Below are 15,836 nucleotides of genomic sequence, written 5' to 3'. Positions count from 1 at the left end.
TTATTTTTGAAACAACACATTGTGCACATGCATGCATGTCACATTTATTTTATTTAGCCTGTAAATAATCACGGTGGGCCGCCATGGCCAAAAATGTCAGGGCCATTTTTTGGTCCCAGTCCAGCCCTGTCTCTCGGTGCATTACACTACAATTCCCATCAGGCTTTGCTTCTGGATTCTATCGACTGAACCGCTATTGTGTCTGTTCGTGACTTCACACACAAACGTCAGTCGCAGCGGCTATTGTTAGCCGATGTTGCAAGTCGGCTCAGGGCACAGCGAGCGGCCCTGGCCGGCTGTGTGCGGAGCTTGACTTCGGGCTGCAGCAGGAGGTCCCGCAGCCTCCGGTGAACCTGTTGGTGGACCACCTTCTCCCGCTCGGCTCGACTCGATGCAGTCCTCGCTCTCCTAAACAGCCGCTCAGTTGTCAATAAAGTTCATTGAGCGGGGGGGTGTCCACTGTCTCCCCTGTCTGTTTGTGTTGGTTGCTAGGATACATGAAACAGCGACGCGGAGTGAGTCGAGTCCGTTTCGGAATCCCGTTCGCGTGTAAACTTTGATCTCAGAACTTTTTTTTACAATGAACGAAACCAAACTGCTCGACATAAAGAGCTGAAATTGAGTAGTGAGAACGAGTCTTCGGTTGCAGTTGAGAATTCGTTTTTGTTTTGTTTTTTGCCAGCGAGAGAAGTTGGAGGGGGAGCAACAGGATGGAGGTGGTTCACGTTTACTCAAAGCGCCGCAGCGAGTTCGGCCGCCAGTGTCTCCTGTCGGACCGGCCCGCCGAGCTGCTGGTGGACATCCCCCCGGACCCGAGCCTGGCCCGGCACTTCGTCCAGAGGAGCCCCCGGGACCGAGCTCTGCAGGCCTGCGGGGACATGTCGGAGCACGAGGTGAGCGCAGCTTCTCTACCAACAACCCACCGCCAGGTATCTAAATTCGGCCTTGGTCACGTGGGCGTCTTCCTCCAGGTGAACACGCTCCGCTTCGAGTCGGACAGCAGCGGGATGAACCATCTAGAGGGCGGCTGGCCCAAAGACATCAACCCGCAGGAGATGGAGCAGACCATTCGCTTCAGGAAGAAGGTGGAGAAGGACGAGGGCTACATCGCCAGCATCCTGCAGCTGGGCCCCGTGAGACACGCGCGCGCACGCGCACACACACACACACACACACACACACACACACACACACACACACACACACACACACACATACACACACACACACACACACAGCGCTGACATTACTGTGTGTGAACAGGCAATGGAGCGCTGCATCCTGCAGAACAATGGGGTGAACATCTACCAGGAGTTCTTCAGCGAGGAGCCTGATGTGGAGGAGAGTCTGGAGGCTCCAGCCGCCAACACTGTCAGCCTGCTCAGGTACGACAAAGCCCCTGGGGCTCCACCAAGTCCCCAGCCAGACCAGGACCAGAGCAACCAGACCTGAAGAGGCTCCTGCTGGACCCAATGTGTTGGTGTCGTCAAGAGTGACAATAAATGTTGTAAAGCATTTCCTGTTTCCTTTGTGTGTCTGTCCTGCTGCTTCTGCAACTGGTGGAGGTTGTGTGTTCTGCGCCTGGAGTGTGTTGTGCGACTGATGGAAGTTGAGTGTTGTGCGACTGATGGAAGTTGAGTGTTGTGCGACTGATGGAAGTCTTCTGCCCACCGACTTCTGTTGTGTGACTGATGGAGGTTGTGTCTGGTGGAGGTTGTGTGTCTGGTGGAGGTTGTGTGTTGTACGATTGATGGAGGTTGTGGGTTGTGTGTCTGGTGGAGGTTGTGTGTCTGGTGGAGGTTGTGTGCAGTGCAGCTGTTGGAGGTAGTGGTTCTTCTGGTCTATACCTTCACATCTTGGTGCCTCTGCAAAAGACCAGACAAGACCAAGTGCTGCTAGAGTACCTGGTCTTGTCTAGACCAAGTACTCTAGATGGGTGGCGCTGTGGTACCTCCTGAACCTCCTCCCAGACAACAGGAAGTCCTCTGCAGTATCTGCTCTCAGTCTTGTCTTCCTGCAGGGACCCCCAGCAGGTGAAGCGGACCGTCAGCAGCCTGTCCTGGCATCCTGACGATGGCAGGAAGTTGGCGGCATCCTACTGCTGCCTGCAGTTCCAGAGACGTCCAGCAGGGCTGAGTTTGGATTCCTACGTCTGGGATATTGGTGGGTGAGGCGGCCTTCGGACTACCAGTGGACTGAAGGTCCCACTGATGGACGGGTGACTTATCTTGCAGAGAATCCTAACCGACCTGAGGTGACTCTGAAGCCTCCGTCGATGCTGGTCAGCCTTCAGTACAACCCCAAAGACCCCCACACACTGGCTGGAGGCTGCTACTGCGGCAAGATCGGTGGGTTCTGCTCCAGGTGGGACGGTGCAGTGCAGTGACCATAGCTAAGAGTATGTTTGTTTAGCCTTCTGGGACACCCGACGGGGCGGTCAGCCGGTGGAGGTGTCCAGCGCAGAGCAGAGTCACAGAGACCCTGCCTACAAGGTGGTCTGGCTGCAGTCCAAGACTGGAACAGACACCTTCTCCGCCTCCACGGACGGACAGGTGAACACAAGACCTGCTGTCTGTCTGTTGTGTTGTCCACACAACCTGACCAGCACCATGTCTTCCAGGTTCTGTGGTGGGACGTCCGCAAGCTGAGTGAACCCAGCGAGCGCCTGGTCCTGGACCCAGGCCGGGAGGGGAACCTGGACCGAGCCCTGGGTGGCGTGTCCCTGGAGTTCGAGCCCACCATGGTGAGACACATATTGCCAGTGGTAGGATCAGGGCAGGGTAAATGTACTGGATCAGGGTATGGCCAGACGGGATCAGGGCAGGGCTAAAGTACTGGATCAGGGTTGGGCTAGACTAGATCAGGGTGAGGCTAGACTGAATTAGGGTGGGATTAGTGTACTGGATCAGAGCAGGGCTAGACTTGATCAGGACAGTGCTAGTGTACTGTTCCACCCACTTTTCCAACTGTTCAATCCTGAGCAGGCTGTACCTGAACACTGCTGCAGGATGATGAGATCGTCAGCCCAAGCAATTTGGTGATATACCTCTCCCTCCTCAGCCCACCAAGTTCATGGTGGGGACGGAGCAGGGTGCCGTAGTCTCCTGCAACAGAAAGGCGAAGACAGCGGCCGAGAAGCTGGTGTGTGTGTATGAAGGTCACCATGGCCCCGTCTACGCCCTGCAGAGGAACCCCTTCTTCCCCAAGAACTTCCTCACTGTGGGTGACTGGACGGCCCGCATCTGGTCCGAGGATCTAAAGGAGTCGTCCATCATTTGGAGCAGGTAACTAAGTCAGGAGGTCCCATAGCGCCCTGCAGAGGGACAGGAGATAAAGTCTCTCCTGGTGTGTCCCAAGACCTTCTGTGTCTCAGCATCTTGACGGCGTCTTTGGGTGCTGGTCTGCAGGTACCAGACGTCCTACCTGATGGACGCCTGCTGGAGCACCGTCAGACCTTCAGTCTTCTTCTCCGTCAAGATGGACGGCACACTGGACATCTGGGACGTCCTGCTCAGGCAGAACGAGCCCACGCTGAGTCTGAAGGTCTTCCGGGGTTGAGTCAAGTCTGGCTGTGAGGAGCAGGAAGCAGGTCCAGTCCTGACCAGCCTGTCGTTGTCATTTGACCAGGTGTGTGAAGAGGCCCTTCACAGCCTGCAACTCCAAGACCAGGGACGCCTGCTGGCCTGTGGCTCCCAGCTGGGCGGAACCACGCTGCTGGAGCTTAGCACCGGACTCTCCACCATCCAGAGGGACGAGAAGAGTCTCCTGGCCACCGTGAGACACACACACACACACACACACACACACACACACACACAATGTACACATACACAGACACACAGAGCAGTTGATGACATGTGCAGATGTTGGAACGAGAGACGAAGAGGGAGAAGATCCTGGAGGCCCGGCAGAGGGAGCTCCGCCTGAAGGAGCGCAGCCGCTCGGAGCAGAGTCGGGAGGAGGAGGTGGGGCTGGAAGATGGAAACCACGCCCCTGATCAGCTGATCGCCAAGGCAGAGAGTGACTTCTACAGCGTGGTGGAGGTGGAGCTAAGAAAGAGGAGGGATCAGGAGGATCTGAATCACCAGGTTAGACTCCTCCCCCATCCTCTGATTTTTTTCCCCTTGTCCTCTGACTCTCTTCTGACTCCTCCCCCATCCTCTGATTTTTCGCTGTGGCCTCTCACTCCACCCGCTGGCTGTGTGGATCAGCTGACTGAGGCTCTTGTTGTTTTTCAGGAGAAGGAGGTGAGTGAAGAGAAGGAAGTGGAAGAAACCAGCAGCTCGCTGTGAAATCAAACATAAGAAAAATGTTTGGAAGCCGAGGCTTAAAACTGGTTTAAACTGGATCATTAGTCCATCAGACCTCCAGAATTGTATCACTGTTCATGTCACGTGATTTGGAACGCCAATGTGTATGAAGTGATTCTTTGTCGTTTTGTTTTTTTTCTTGGTCCGTTTTATTTTTTATTCTAAAACTACTTTAATACTTTACTTTCATTGTCAATATATTGGTGTTAAATTTTGTGTATTTACAATGTTCACTGCTCTCCAATGCCTTGTTTTTAATCATAGTAAAAGCAAATGTATCTTCATTTTAACTTTGTCTACTAAATTATTTGCGATGACTGATTTAGAAGATATTTGAGTTCAGTTTAGTTTTATGTTCCTCAATAAAAACGTAGAGAAACCAGCTATTTTATAATGGTAATTATTACATCTGTATTACGATAATAATGTAACTAATGATAGTTATTTATGTTTCTCTGAATGGAACCTCAATCTGTATTTTCCCCAAAGTGCTCACAAATGTGGCTTCACATGAGTGCATCATCCAGACTACATCCTGCGTCACCACGCACGGTCCAGGTTCCCAGAAGTACTGCGGCCTCGTTGAAATCCTGGGGCCTCGTGTACAAAAGATACTTACGCACGAAAACCCGACGTACGCACGTTTCTACGTTCACCTTCAGATGTACAAAACATTTTTTGACCGTGGAAATGTGGTGTCTTTAAAGTCTTTAACTTGCGTACGTACATTTCTACCCTTGTTGGCCAAAACTTACTGGTTGTGTCGAGAAAGGATTTCTGAAGAGGTTTCCAATGGGCTTTGATGAACACATTCATTTATAGATATATATATAGAGAGAGAGACTTTATTTATTATATCGATCAGTACCAAAGAATGCACGCGCACAGGTGTAGAAAATAACAACGGCAGCTCGAGCACTATGGAGGACGAGGTGAATACAGCAGTTCGCCACCAAAGAATTTTAAGAGACCATCTGGACTTCATGAGCCGTGTCAAGTTCCGAAGGGCGGTTCTTTTAGAACTCTGCTCCGAGCCGCAGCCCTTCAGAACACCCAGTCAAACCATGCCAGCTGTGTGTTACGGAATCATCCTTGTGTCAACCAGGTAAATCAAATTCCCAGCAGTTGATCAGGACGACATTAAAGCACAGTTTGCAACGAGAGGCTGATTTCCAAACGTAATCGGAGCTCGCGACTGCACAGACATTGCCAAAAAGGCGCGATCACACAAGGAGAAAAAAATATACACATATTTTCTTCTCATTTCATTCCATGAATGTAGATCAGTGGTGCACGCATGATGTGGCTATTAATATTGCAGCGAGAGATGAGGTCTTCAACGAATGGTTGAGTGAAGCCGGTCTCCAGCGGGCACGGTGCGCGATGGTTGACTCTTTGGTGACTGAAAAGTGAATTAATTGTCTCGATGAATCCACTGACAAAAGTAAAAGACTGAAGAATTTAATATTGGCCAAACGTATTTTCGATTTTCTTTTTGTTTTATATTTTATTTGTATTTGGTTTTATACTGACTGCCAATATTTTGTCCATGATTAAAAAAAAAAAAAAAAGTTGTTCCACTGCCTTTTTAAAAATAAATAAACAAATCAAAACTTGCTCGACGCGCGCTGACATGTGTCTCATCTCTTCAGACTATCATTCATTCATTGCCTGTGATATTAAATAAGACCGTAGCTGTTCTTTGTTGGGTCAAACTACAAATTCTGAAGTTTTTTTTTTAAGCGCCCAAATTTCTTTGTGTGTTAAGCAGCCCCAAGTACGTCCTGGGAGTCTATGGGGCAGTGGGCTGGCCTCGGCTGACCTGGACGCTCGGTGTCTGCAGGATGATTGGTCTGTTTGAGGCTAAATCCCTTTTTGATTGACAGTGAAATGAGCGAATCAGCGATCTTGAAGTATAAACATCCACCTAAGCAGTTTTCAAGTTTTTCCATTCTTTTGTTTTGAGTTGATCCGGAGACTCTTCTGATCCTCTTAGCGACTTTGTCTTTGTTAAAAACGTCTAGCGATAATTCTAGCATCTATTATTGGTGTTTTTGTAGACTGTAGCTGCTTGTGTTTGGAGACTCTGGGGTAGCTCCTCAATGAAGGGCGCGCAGCGGTAAAATGCGGCGCGTTTTGCGGCCGCAATTTGCGCCACAGATGCGGGTATCCACAAAGGTTTTTGCGCTAATGACATGCAGGCGCAAACACGCCCCCTAATGCGGCGCCTGAAAACAGGTGCGAATGTTGCGGTCTGGCAACCTGAAGCAGTTTGCGCCAAAGGTTGTTCATGAGTGCAAGTGTTTGGTGTATTCATGGTTGCACGGAAAAGAAAGCAAACATTTTTCAGAGCGTGAGGTGGCAGCCCTCGCTGCTGAAGCAAAATTAAAGCAAAAAAAATTTAAATCCCAGTGAAAGAACGAAATTATGGGAAAGTATTTCACTGGCAGTCAGTGCCATCGGAGAGTTCCCTCAAAAGCCGGAGGAATGCAAGAAGAGGTGGCAGCACTTAAAAAGACGCACCAAAGAAAAAAAAAATATCATTTAACGCTCACACTCTCAAGTGTCTGCGACGGGCGGAGGACCACCAAAAGAACGTCATCTTAGCAATTTTGGAGGAACTTGTTCGGCAGACTCTTCTGCCAGAACAAATTCACGGCCTGGAGGGAATTTACGGGCGAAAGTGTCACAAGAGCTGGAAAGCATGTATATTCCCTTATGTGGTTTCATCAAAAAACAAAAAACCTTTCTTTCATAATTTCACTTTTTTTGCTTACAAATAGAGGGCAAACGTATTAAATTAAAATCCCTTTTAGGTGATTTGCTGCCTGACCCACCAGGAAACCCTCCGTTATATGTCCACCTCCCACCATCTGAGCCCTTTGAGACACCGGTTGCAGCGCCTGGCCCGTCAGTATATTGTGAGGAGATCGGTCGACTCCTCTATTGCGAACAGCAGCGGCAGACCAGGGCACATGTAGAACACACAGCTTGATTATCCCAGATAAGTGTGGAACTTAAAGACGTACGCCGGGCACTAACGCATGCAGCGAGGAGCTCCAGGCAGTGTGCTCGTTCGATGGCAAGTCTCTACCAAACCATCTCTGCCTGGAGTAACCAACAGCAGGAAAACCACGTTGAGCTGATAGGGGCTTTGGGGAGGATCGCTGCTGCTCTCGAAGCCAACAATGCGCAAACAAATTTTTAATTATTATTTTTTTTTATATATAAACAAAAAAACACAAGCCACTTTTTTGGGAAACAATTTATTTTTCTTGCTGTGGCAAAATGTTTTGTTTTGAAATTATATAGACAAGCTATATTATCATAGGCTATTTAAGTTGTCGTTCTTAAATGTCATTATTTTGTTTCTCGTTTGAATAAAAATGTGATTTGAAAACTCATCATGCGCTGTTGTTTGACTTCACTGTAATGCTTCTTTAGAAACCATTTTAGATTCCTTCCTGAACCTTTTGCCTTCAGGCTGACGACGATATTGCCCTCCAGCGTTCGATCCGCTCATCGTTCAACGTCCACGTCGTCAACTTTTAAATTAAGAAGTAGAAAATAAGCGTTTGTGAAATTTTCACGTGGGTCACATTTATTTGATTCGACTGGTTTAGGTTTTGGAAAAAATGTTTCCAAAAAAAAATTTATTTTTAAGAATTTCATCCGAATCAATGTATTTAAACACAAAAATGAAACTGCTGGAGACACAAATTACATTAAACGAAAAAGTTTTATTTATCACCACAGTCAACATGTCGCTGGGGGAAAATAATAATAATAATAATGAAGTCTGTTGCGGGGAGTACTTTTAACAAAAACTGATTTAATCAAAGTAATTTCTTATTAAGTTAAGTCTGACATCCCTGCCTTGCTCTCTAATGTCAAGTGGCGGTATTTCCGCCAAATAGGCGTCATCTCTAGCGTCAGCATGAGCATCCTGTTCATCCACAGGCACACCAGCTCTTTTGGCAATGTTGTGCAAGATACTGTATACTACGACAATCCGACATACTGTGTTTGGCCAATAGAGCAGTGCCCCACCACTTCGGTCCAAGCATCTAAAGCGGCTTTTCAGAAGTCCGAAGGTGCGCTCAATAATCCCACGGGTTAGGATGTGCGCGCGGTTGTAAGATTCTTCCCCCTCACTGGTGGGATTACGCACAGGTGTCATCAGACATGGTTGCAGCTGGTAGCCGCAATCGCCTGTAATCAATAAATCAATCAAAACTTCTTAGCAAAAAAACTGCATTTACAATAAAGAGACATTAAACGTAATCAGAATAACTTTCCTACCTATTAACCAGCAGCCATCCATGTCCAGCATCTTTGCGCTGATGCTGCTATTTCTCAAAATGTAGCTGTCGTGGACAGATCCCGGGTATTTTGCGACGATATTCGTTATTGTTCCATTTGCGCTGCAAATCATCTGCACGTTGAGCGAGTATGTGTGTTTTCTATTTCCATAAGCGTTCTCGCTGTTGGATGGTGGAACAAGGGCAACATGTGTGCAGTCAATCGCACCCACAACGTTGGGAAAGCCCGCAACGTTGAAAAAAACTTGATATGGTATCTTGAATGTCCTGTTGGTTCTGGGGTGTTGTAGCCATTTAAGTATTTAAATTAAAATTCTTAATGCACACTAGTCATATTATATCATTTTGCTTATATTATTATTGATTTGTCAACTTGGTTAGAGGGTCTTTGCATCGGTGTGTCTATTTAAGTATGTCACTGGGGGTGGAGCGACAGTCAGGGTAATGTTGGACAGGTGTGGGAAATGAAGCACTTTAATCACGCAACTTAGGGCACCTTTTTTGTTGAGTGTTTTTAAATTTTCGTTATTTTATAGAGACAACCATGACTTGGAAGTAAAGTTTTTTTTTGTATGTGTAGACGAGCCTGCCGTTCTTCATGGACATCGTGGAACACCGTAGTTCCGAATGCACCTGTTTGAGTGTCGCGCATGTTAGCCTTTAGTTGTGGGTAGTGGGTACTCCCGGTTCTTGTATGTATTAGCAGTGTGGTCCAGAACAAGTTTTTTCAAAGGCTGGGGAAATGGTTTCCAAAAGAAGAAACCGGTTAAGCACAAAAACTGTCGAGAAATTGTTATTTTTAAATAAAAATGCATCAGTCACACAAGCACACCATCTTCACCCATGCAACTATTAACCTCTTTCAATGAACTCCAAAACATACTTTGTCGAAATCCATAATATAACTTGAATTTCCACCAGTTTCATGTAAAAAAATACAGTCTGTATTTGTGATGATGATGATGATGCTGCACTGGAAACCATACAATCTAGAGCAGTCAAACAGAAAATTGCTATACAGTCCTATTTTTCTATACCTCCATGATACAGTCAGAAGTGCTGTTTTGGTTAGAAAGAATCACATGGTTGATGACGTACAGTATAAACCAGTGTACTGCTTCATGAAGTATTGAAACCCTGTCACTGGTTTGGTTGTCTCGACTCAAAGCTGAGTTGAGCTTTCGAAGTCAATCAAGAATTGACCGCCTAGGGTTTGGTTTGACGGTGAACATTTAAAATCAATTAAAACAGTTGACGCAAGTGCCGCAACATGCAAATTGGTGGGAGTTGATGAGGAATCAAATGAGAGACTGTCTTTATTTTTCATTTTTATTTTATCTTGTCAGCATTGAACCATACAACCATGTCGTATTGTCGAACAAGAATGCATGGTGAATCAAATCTCAAACAACCTATGAAACAATGAACAGCACGTTTCAATTGCGCTTAATTTTATTGACCACTAGATGGCCTCCTCGAGCACTGTGTCATTGAAGCCGTTTCGTTCTTTTTATACAGTCAAGCAATCTTTGTAGACACGCTACTTTTATTGTATGGCCGCTAGTTATAACAGTGCTCCACAGGTAAAACAACCGGAAGCCAACGTCATCAACTCACACTAGATGTCTCTGCATATTGCATGGAACTTGGCTGCCATCTAGTGGTTAACTCTCGTAACCTCTCCTTTAACATATGGAAAGAAAGCAGTTGAAATGGACAATAGTGACCGGATGAGAGTTACATGGCCAGCAACAACAATAGCTGGCTACAGGTTAAACAAACTACTAGTTCACTCTCCTAAACATTAGAAAAAAAAAATTAACAGTCCACATGAACAAAGTGGCACAGAAACAAACAAGAGATGACGTTCCTTCTTCAGAAAGTTTAAACAACAAAGTCTTTGCGGTACCTCTCAGGAGGTTTTATGTTGGATCTGGTTCTGGTCTGCTTGAGGTCTAAATGTCCAGATTGGGGGACACTTGGCACATCAGTCAACACTGGAGCCTGTTCTAGTTCTGAAGCCCCTTCCATCGTGTCACCAACTATGTGCTCGAGTCTGCTGTCTGTTTGACTGTTGTCCCAGTCATCTTCCACCAGGGGACTATCAGATGGCATGATGAGAATTTCATCCACCGGGCGAATGTGCCTCCTGTTGCGCCTGTATACCTTGTCCTGTACAAGCACTTCATATGACCTGTCACGCAATTGGTTGCTGGCAAATCCCCAGTGACCAGGAGCGAGAGGGCTCATTTGGTCGTAGGAGGACCCGAACTGTGTCGCCTTGCATTATCATGGGCTTGACGTGAGCATGTTGGTCATATCGCCACTTCGATGCAGTGACCCGTGCCAGCTTACATGGAAGTACCCCCTGTATCACAGCCGGCTTCAGCAGAGATGGATGAGAGGGTAACAATGTGCATGTGCGTCTGGACCGGAGTCGCTGAACAGGAGAGCTATTGAGGAGTCGCTGAACAGGAGAGCTATCGAGTCCCTCTGTGGGAGTGTTCCTCCATGCTAGTACGGCCTTCCATCTGTCATCACCAGCATGCGCTGCCTTTCTCAGCAGGGTCTTGGCAATTTTGGCAGCCGACTCGGCTTTACCATTACTCTGGCTTTGGTATGGTGAGGAAGTGAGGTGTTTGAAGTCCCATACTGTTGAAAAAGTTTGAAAGTCCATGCTGGAGAATGGTGGTCTGTTGTCTGTGATGACAATATTTGGTATTTCATGCCGGCTAAACTGACACTTGCAGCATTCAGTGACAGTGGAAGCCGTTGTGTCTGAAAGTTCATCTAGTTCCCAGTAGTCAGAGTAGTAATCCACACTTATGAGGTAATGAGTCCCATTCAGTGCAAACAAATCCATACCCAGCTTGGACCAGGGAAGGCTGGGTATTTGGTGAGCTGTGAGTGTTTCTTTTGGCTGTTTCCATCGCAGGGTGTTGCAGGTATCGCAGTTGCTTACATAGGTCTGCACGTCACAAGTTAAACCTGGCCAGAAGACTGTTTCACGTGCTTTTCTGAGACTGCCCTCAAGTCCTGAGTGCCCCGAGTGGATTTTTTGCAGGAACTCAAGCTTCAAGGCATCAGGAATTAAAACTCTGTTGGCTTTGAAAATCAGGTTGGCGTCTGTGGTGAGCTCCTCCTTGTACGTCCAGAAAGGTCGCAGTTCCGGAGCTACTGCTTGTGTAGCTGTGGGCCACCCTTTCAATATGCAAGTCTGCAGCGCACAACATAGTGGATCTTTGATTGTGGCAGTTCTAATGGACTCCAGTGTAGCTATTGAAATATTCGTGTCTGCGAGGTGGTCGACTCGTTGTAGGTCTTCAGTGGTGAGGCCCATTGCATAGATGGAGATTGATTTGATCTGGAGAAGAGCTGCACCTAGGCCTGTCTCGCTGGCGTCACACTGTAGTGCGACTTCTTCCTGCAGGTTGTAGTACTTGAGTACTGGGTGGCATGTGACTAATTGCTTCACAGTGTCCACAGCAGATTCATGTTGTGATAGCCATGTCCACTCCACGTCCTTATCTGTCAGGCGTCGGAGAAGCTCGCACACATCTGAGAGATGAAGAAATTGGGCAAGATAATTTACAAACCCCAGGAATCTCTGTAGCGTTTTAACATCAGTGGGTGTTTGCATGTGTTGCACCGCTGCCACCTTCTCTGGGTCTGAGCGAAGGCCCTCTGTGGTGAGAAGATGTCCCATGTATGGGACACTGCATAGTTTTAGTTTCAGCTTCTTTTTATTGAGCTTTAGATTGACCTCCCTGGCCCTCTGCAGCAAGGCAGTCAGGTTTTTGTCATGGTCAGTTAGTGCCTCTTCTAAAGTGTCTCCACAGCCATAGAGAAGAATGTCGTCTGCAATGACACTTACACCGGTCAGGCCTTGCAACACCTCATGTTGCCTGCGTTGATATTCTTCTGCAGCTGGTTTTATGCCAAAAGGCATCCTTAGCCACCGGAATCTGCCAAGCGGGGTCCAAAAGGGGGTCAGATAACTGCTCTCTTCTTCAAGTTTGACTTGCCAGTAGCCATCTTTGGCATCAAGCACGGAGATTGCTTTTGCAATGTCTGGGAGTAGCTCTTCTATTGTTGGCATCTGGTAGTGTGACCACTTTATTGAGTGCGCTGGGATCAATGCAGGTGCACAGCTTTCCTGGCTTTTCTATGACAACCATGTTCTGATCCATTGTGTTGGCTCTGTGACTCTTTTGATGATGCCATTCTTCTCCATGGATTGTATGGCTTCAGTGACTTTGTGTTTGAGCGGAATGGGAATTCGTCGTGGCACCTGTTGCACAATATCGGGGTCCACCTCGAGGTGTAGTTCACCAGGAAGACAGCCAAGGCCTTCAAACACGTCGTATTTTGAGATGATGTCCTCTGTGGTGGTTGTGAAATGCATATCTGTCCCTGTTGTGCTGTGTGAGACCACTGTAGATGACATATCTGTGTGGTGTACGACATTTTTTATTCACTTTTAGCAAGTTTTGCATGTTTTTGCAGAAAGCAGACGCATTTGTGACGTGTGAATAACTTGAAACTTCAGGTCCTGTGTTTGTCCATCATGGTCAGCTTTGAGGTGACACAACCCAGCTGGTTTCACTTGTGACCCATCATACAGTTTAATGGTGGCTTTGCCGGCTGGTATGTCTGAATTACCATCTTGTGTGATGAGCTGTAGATCTCTGAAGCTTATGGCGTTGGTTGTGGCTCCTGTGTCCAATTGACATGTGATTGTATGGCTAGGGTCATATGATACTGGTTCAGTCATGTACGATGTTACTTTTAGCTTGACAAGCCATTTCTCGTTTCCCTGTTCCATAGCGTTTGTTTGATAGGAACCACACCTCTTCCATTTCTTCTTCCTCCTGTACTCCGTCTTCTCCAAGAAAGTTCACCCGTGTCTTGCGCTGGGCTTGTTTGCACACTCTTGCAAAGTGTTTTTTCTTTCCACCAGCTTTGCAGATGATGCCAAATGCAGGGCATTTCATTCTGTCATGCACTGCTCCACAATAACGACAGAGGTTATCATTTGGGCGTTTATCTTTGTTTGCATGTCCCATATGCTCTCTGTAATTATGCTGAGGTGCAGATGATGGGCGCATCTCTGAGCGTTTGTCACGTGCAAAGTGTACATTCTCCTGTTCCACACCAGTTATTATCTTATTTTGAATTTGTGCTTGTTCGCTGACTATGTGGTTAACTCTCGTAACAGAAGCCTCAAGTAATGAACCATTTTTTTGAAACAAGTGTCAAAGCTTCAACAAAGCCTCGACCAGCCATCACTATCGGCAACGGGTGACCGGGCAGAGACCCCCGGGCAGGTCTTGCGTGAGAACAAAGAACAATCTCGCAAAGAATGGGTGTGGAGCAGGAGCATATATACTGAGCTGACTGCAGATGAAGAGCAGCTGTGAGCACAGGTGAGTGGCATTGGATGATGAGGTGGGAGTGGCTGGCATGCTGAGTGGAGGTGGGCCCATGGAAAAGTACTGTGACCCAATAACAGAACTGTGACACTTCCTGGTGATAGCTTTTTTTTTAGCAGACACCAACATTATTCAAAATAAATATTTGTCCCCTGACCTTGTGACCTCCTGAGTCTCTTTTCCCAAGTATAAGACTTCACAGGTAAATGGGAGTCGCAAATTCAGAATCTTTTCCATATTTTTCTTTAACTCTTACCAAAATGGTATGATACAAGGGCATCCCCAAAAGATGTGAAAATGCTTGGCTTTATTTTCCCCGCGCCGTCTCCAGCATCTTGTATCTCACCATTTGTGTTTCGCTGGTGTAATAAAATATCTAACATTCTTCCACCCGTATTCTCTCCATGAGAGGGAGCATGTTGTTTTCCACTGTCCTTCATTTATCTTTTCCCAATCCTCCTCTGATAACTCCCTCCCAGCCTCTTTACCCTACTTTTCTTTTATGTATGTTGTATTGTCACCTTTTAGTTTTTCCACTTCTCTATATAGTTTCGTAATTAATTTCTTACCTATGTCTGATTCATATGTTGAGGAAAATAGTTTAATAATTCCGGACTGTAGTTCATATGGATTAAACTTTTTTAGTTTGCTCCACATAATGATGTATCTGCAGGTATCTGTATAAATCTCGATTGTTTAGACCTGTGGTTTCTGCTGTTGTTTGAAAATAAGAACGGAGGAGAAATGTTAAATTCCAACCCTTGACTTGATTGACTTGACTGATGTAATCACTGTGCACGATCCAGATTTGTTTTGATGTAACCTATACATGCTATTATTTTTTTATTACTGTTATTATCACTATGGCTATTTTCTGTAACATTGTTAGAACTGTGCTGGCTGGTTTTATTTATTTTTTTGTTGTTATTTTATTTTATTATATTTTTGTTTCCTTGTTGAATCTTCACGACAGCAACATCCATGGGCGACACAACATGTCGGAGGTGTAGAAGTTTTTCAAAGTGAGAGAAACAGACATAGCAAAAATTTCATCACAATAAATTTAATCAGGCACTTGGAAAAGATACACACGGAGGAGCATGTCGCGTTCAAGAAATGCAGTGCGGAGAAAGAAAAAGAAAAGCAAACTCCGAAACAGCACATAAGTAATAAGTACATAAACAAGTAATTTAAATATTGCTCCTCACGTGATCGGATCGGTGATCGGTTATCGGTTCATTTAAACTCACTGATCGGTGATCGATGATCGGCACAAAAAACGCGATCGTATAAAGCCTATTGAACACACTCGCGACGTCAAGGGCATTCTCGGTTCGCGTACCCCTCCCCAAAAGACAAAATAAACATGTATTGAAATAGCTGTTTTCAAAAAATGTATACACACGTGCCGAAGGAGTTGGCGTCGATGTCCGCTCCGACAGGGAACATCGACGAGGACACTAAGCCAATCCAGTGCCCTGCTCGTCGCTACGTCACCACTAAACTCCCTTCGTCTCGCTTGGACCCTGAGCGATTGAGGTACCAAAACAGCACCCCCTACAATCGTGTAGCGGGCAGTGCAAACACCCTACAACCGTACCGTGGCAAGGTGAGGCATTGAGAACACGTCCCAAAACGACCATAGGGACCAATACTCCTCACCAAAGAATTTGAGGTGGGAGGTTTATTCTGTGCTCTGGGCTTCACTTATGTCATTAGGCAGAGCTACAGTGTCCATTGCACTTACCAAGGTCCTCTCTTGAATGACTATG

General features: G+C 46.5%; 1 protein-coding gene and 1 long non-coding RNA gene across 3 annotated transcripts in view; one reads left to right on the top strand and one right to left on the bottom strand.

Annotated features, from left to right (window-relative positions):
- The window catches only part of LOC142887826 (uncharacterized), a 179,986-nt gene that overhangs the window by 130,497 nt on the left and 33,653 nt on the right, over positions 1-15,836 (bottom strand). The window lies entirely within an intron of this gene.
- On the top strand, positions 91-4,438 carry LOC142887805 (dynein axonemal intermediate chain 2-like). 2 transcript variants are annotated; one of them, XM_076025666.1, is made up of 12 exons: positions 91-893; positions 972-1,133; positions 1,264-1,385; positions 2,021-2,163; positions 2,235-2,348; positions 2,413-2,552; positions 2,621-2,743; positions 3,061-3,284; positions 3,408-3,543; positions 3,628-3,774; positions 3,879-4,088; positions 4,239-4,438. In XM_076025666.1, the coding sequence occupies exons 1-12, from the start codon at positions 711-713 to the stop codon at positions 4,290-4,292; spliced, it is 1,758 nt and encodes a 585-aa protein (XP_075881781.1). In that variant the 5' UTR covers positions 91-710; the 3' UTR covers positions 4,293-4,438. The 2 variants fall into 2 exon arrangements, with proteins under 2 accessions (XP_075881781.1, XP_075881780.1); XM_076025665.1 differs by having other exon boundaries at positions 92-893; positions 3,864-4,088.

The sequence above is a fragment of the Nelusetta ayraudi genome, unplaced genomic scaffold (genome assembly GCF_046127955.1).
Source record: "Nelusetta ayraudi isolate G7.1 ecotype Tasmania unplaced genomic scaffold, CSIRO-AGI_Nayr_v1 ptg000018l, whole genome shotgun sequence".
Lineage (NCBI taxonomy): Eukaryota > Metazoa > Chordata > Actinopteri > Tetraodontiformes > Monacanthidae > Nelusetta > Nelusetta ayraudi.
The sequence above is the reverse complement of the archived record's forward strand: the minus strand, read 5'-3'. Positions and strand labels throughout refer to the sequence as shown.